General features: G+C 48.2%; 1 protein-coding gene across 1 annotated transcript in view; it reads right to left on the reverse strand.

Annotated features, from left to right (window-relative positions):
* LOC121934151 (retinitis pigmentosa 9 protein homolog) overlaps positions 1–489 on the reverse strand; it is a 9,933-nt gene extending 9,444 nt beyond the window's left edge. The window contains exon 1 of the mRNA XM_042474284.1: positions 136–489. Coding sequence (XP_042330218.1) covers positions 136–488 — 353 coding nt within the window. The 5' untranslated portion in view covers position 489. The remainder of the gene's footprint in view (positions 1–135) is intronic.
* Between the last annotated feature and the right edge of the window lie 1,119 nt (positions 490–1,608).

A 1,608-nucleotide genomic window follows, 5' to 3' on the forward strand; every position in this document is an offset into this window, starting at 1 on the left:
AAGTGTTCCCCAATGGTTCCCTATGGGCAAGTGCTCCCCAATGGTTCCCTATGGGGCAGGCATTCTCCAATGAATGATTCCCTATGGCACACCACCACAACAACAACAACCACAACCGGTGTGAGAGAGCCTTACAAGGACTCCAAGTGCTGGATCTGTTGGATCTGCTCCACTCCTCCGCGCTGCTGCCTCTCCTCCTCCTCCTTCCTCCTCCTCCTGGGCTCTTTCCTCTCGGGGCCATGGCTACTGCTGCTGCTGCTGCTGGGCAGGGGTTCCCTCCTCTCTCGCCTGGAGCGCTTGAGGCCGCTGCCTGAGGACATGAGGGCGGCACACTCCGGCCTGGAGCGCCCTGGGACCCAGCCTCCGCTGGGCCTCGCTCCTCCCTCGGCCTCGCTGCTAGGCGAGGCCGAGGCGGGCCCTTCCTCCGAAGAAGAGGCTAGGCCTCGCCCTCCTCCTCCCTCACACTCGCGCCTTTTAGTCCGAGACATTCCCGAGGGGAAATGTCAGGCCAAGAGGCCTTGTTTTCGAGAAAGAACAACTGTTCTGTGGAGGAATAATGCGCGTTGATAGCGCTTTAAAGGGCAGGGCTCCAAGCTATGGCCTTCTGGGAATGGTAGTTTGTTGTGGGCCCCAGAGAAAGGCAATGGCAAACCCTCTCTGAACAAACCTTGCCAAGAAAACCCCATGAAAGGGTTGCCTTAGCATTGCCATGAGTCAGAAATTACTTGAAGGTGCACAACAAACAACAACAACAACAACCATTTATTTGAAAAGAAGGAACTGCCAAAACCACCTCTTGAGTATTCCTGACCTAAGAAGACTCCATGAAGTTCATGACTTCACAATTAAGTTGACAAGTGACTTGAAAAGCACATACACACACAGCACTACAGAATTACACAGAGTTTATAAATACATATTTTTATTATATTTGTTACAAATATGTATAGGATATCTGTACATAAAGGGGGATAAGAATGGCCCTCCAGATCTTTTCCCCCTATTAATCCCAACCAGTGTAGTCAATGGTGAGAGATTATGGACATTTCAGTCCCAGAACCGAAGCCTGTGCTGCAGATATGAAAGTGTAGGAGCTGCTAACAGTCTCCTATTTGTAGACTAAATAGAGTTCAATCTGGAAGGCATAGGATGTGCCAAGCATCTTGGTTTAGCTTGAACCCAATTGTCCTATTTGACATTTTCACCATGATGGATTGATTATACCCATTCATTCCCATGGGGAAGAAAATATTGCACTTATAGATACACTGGCTGGGCAAAAAATCTGCATGACCCCACTGTCCATCAGTAGAAACCTTGCGGCATAAAAGTACAATGAATCACTTGGGTCCAAAACACACTGCAGAAATAATCCAGTTTGAGATCGATTTAACTGCCCTGGCTCATTCCTAGGGAATGCTGGGAAATGCAGTTTTGTGAGACGTTTAGCTTCTGTCAGAGAGAGCTCTGGTGCCACAACAAACTACCATCCCCAGAAGGTAGGTAGTCAGGGCAGTTTTGTATTGCTATAGCATGTGACATGTAGCTTGTATGTTGTGAACCGCTTTGATCTGAAGGAAAAGCGGTATACAAATAAAAATTATTATT

This window comes from Sceloporus undulatus, chromosome 6 (assembly GCF_019175285.1).
Source record: "Sceloporus undulatus isolate JIND9_A2432 ecotype Alabama chromosome 6, SceUnd_v1.1, whole genome shotgun sequence".
Taxonomy (NCBI): Eukaryota; Metazoa; Chordata; class Lepidosauria; order Squamata; family Phrynosomatidae; genus Sceloporus; species Sceloporus undulatus.